The sequence below is a fragment of the Papaver somniferum genome, unplaced genomic scaffold (genome assembly GCF_003573695.1).
Source record: "Papaver somniferum cultivar HN1 unplaced genomic scaffold, ASM357369v1 unplaced-scaffold_29977, whole genome shotgun sequence".
NCBI lineage: Eukaryota > Viridiplantae > Streptophyta > Magnoliopsida > Ranunculales > Papaveraceae > Papaver > Papaver somniferum.
The window spans coordinates 532-1,000 of NW_020641014.1; the positions used below are offsets into that span (position 1 = coordinate 532).

The 469-nt window shown below is 35.8% G+C and overlaps 1 protein-coding gene across 1 annotated transcript in view; it reads left to right on the forward strand.

The window, feature by feature from the left end:
* LOC113341513 overlaps nucleotides 1-320 on the forward strand; it is a gene marked incomplete at both ends in the record, with an annotated part of 700 nt that extends 380 nt beyond the window's left edge. Inside the window, one exon of the mRNA XM_026586361.1 lies at nucleotides 119-320. Within this exon, the coding sequence (XP_026442146.1) occupies nucleotides 119-320 (202 nt within the window). The remainder of the gene's footprint in view (nucleotides 1-118) is intronic.
* Nucleotides 321-469: the final 149 nt, after the last annotated feature.

The window sequence follows — 469 nt, forward strand, 5'->3', positions numbered from 1 at the left end:
AGACTTAGCGCCTCATATCCCTCACATTTGTATATTATTTTTGGAACTATAAAAACTTATATATAACATGCTATAAGAATATAAAGTAACTTTATATTTGTGTGATGTTCTTTTTCAGAGCGAGTACTATAAAGCTTATTATGCAGCGATATTGAAAAGGCAAAAAGAACAAGATGAAGCTGCGAAGATGAATCAAGAAGAGCTAACTAGTACTGAAAATGGTTTCTCGGATATGCCTTCTGATCGCCAGGTGGGCATGAAAGCTAAACGTGAGGACGATGATGACGTTGAATGGGAAGATGCCCCAACAACAGGTATGGGTTAGTGAACAACTTCTTTAATGCTCTTCCGGCACAAGTTACCAAAACCATTAAGTTTTTTTTAATGTCATCCGTAATCAAAGAAACAATATATAGAAGATAGTTATAATGACAACTTCTGGCATGCCCGATTGATTTCCCTTCTGAAT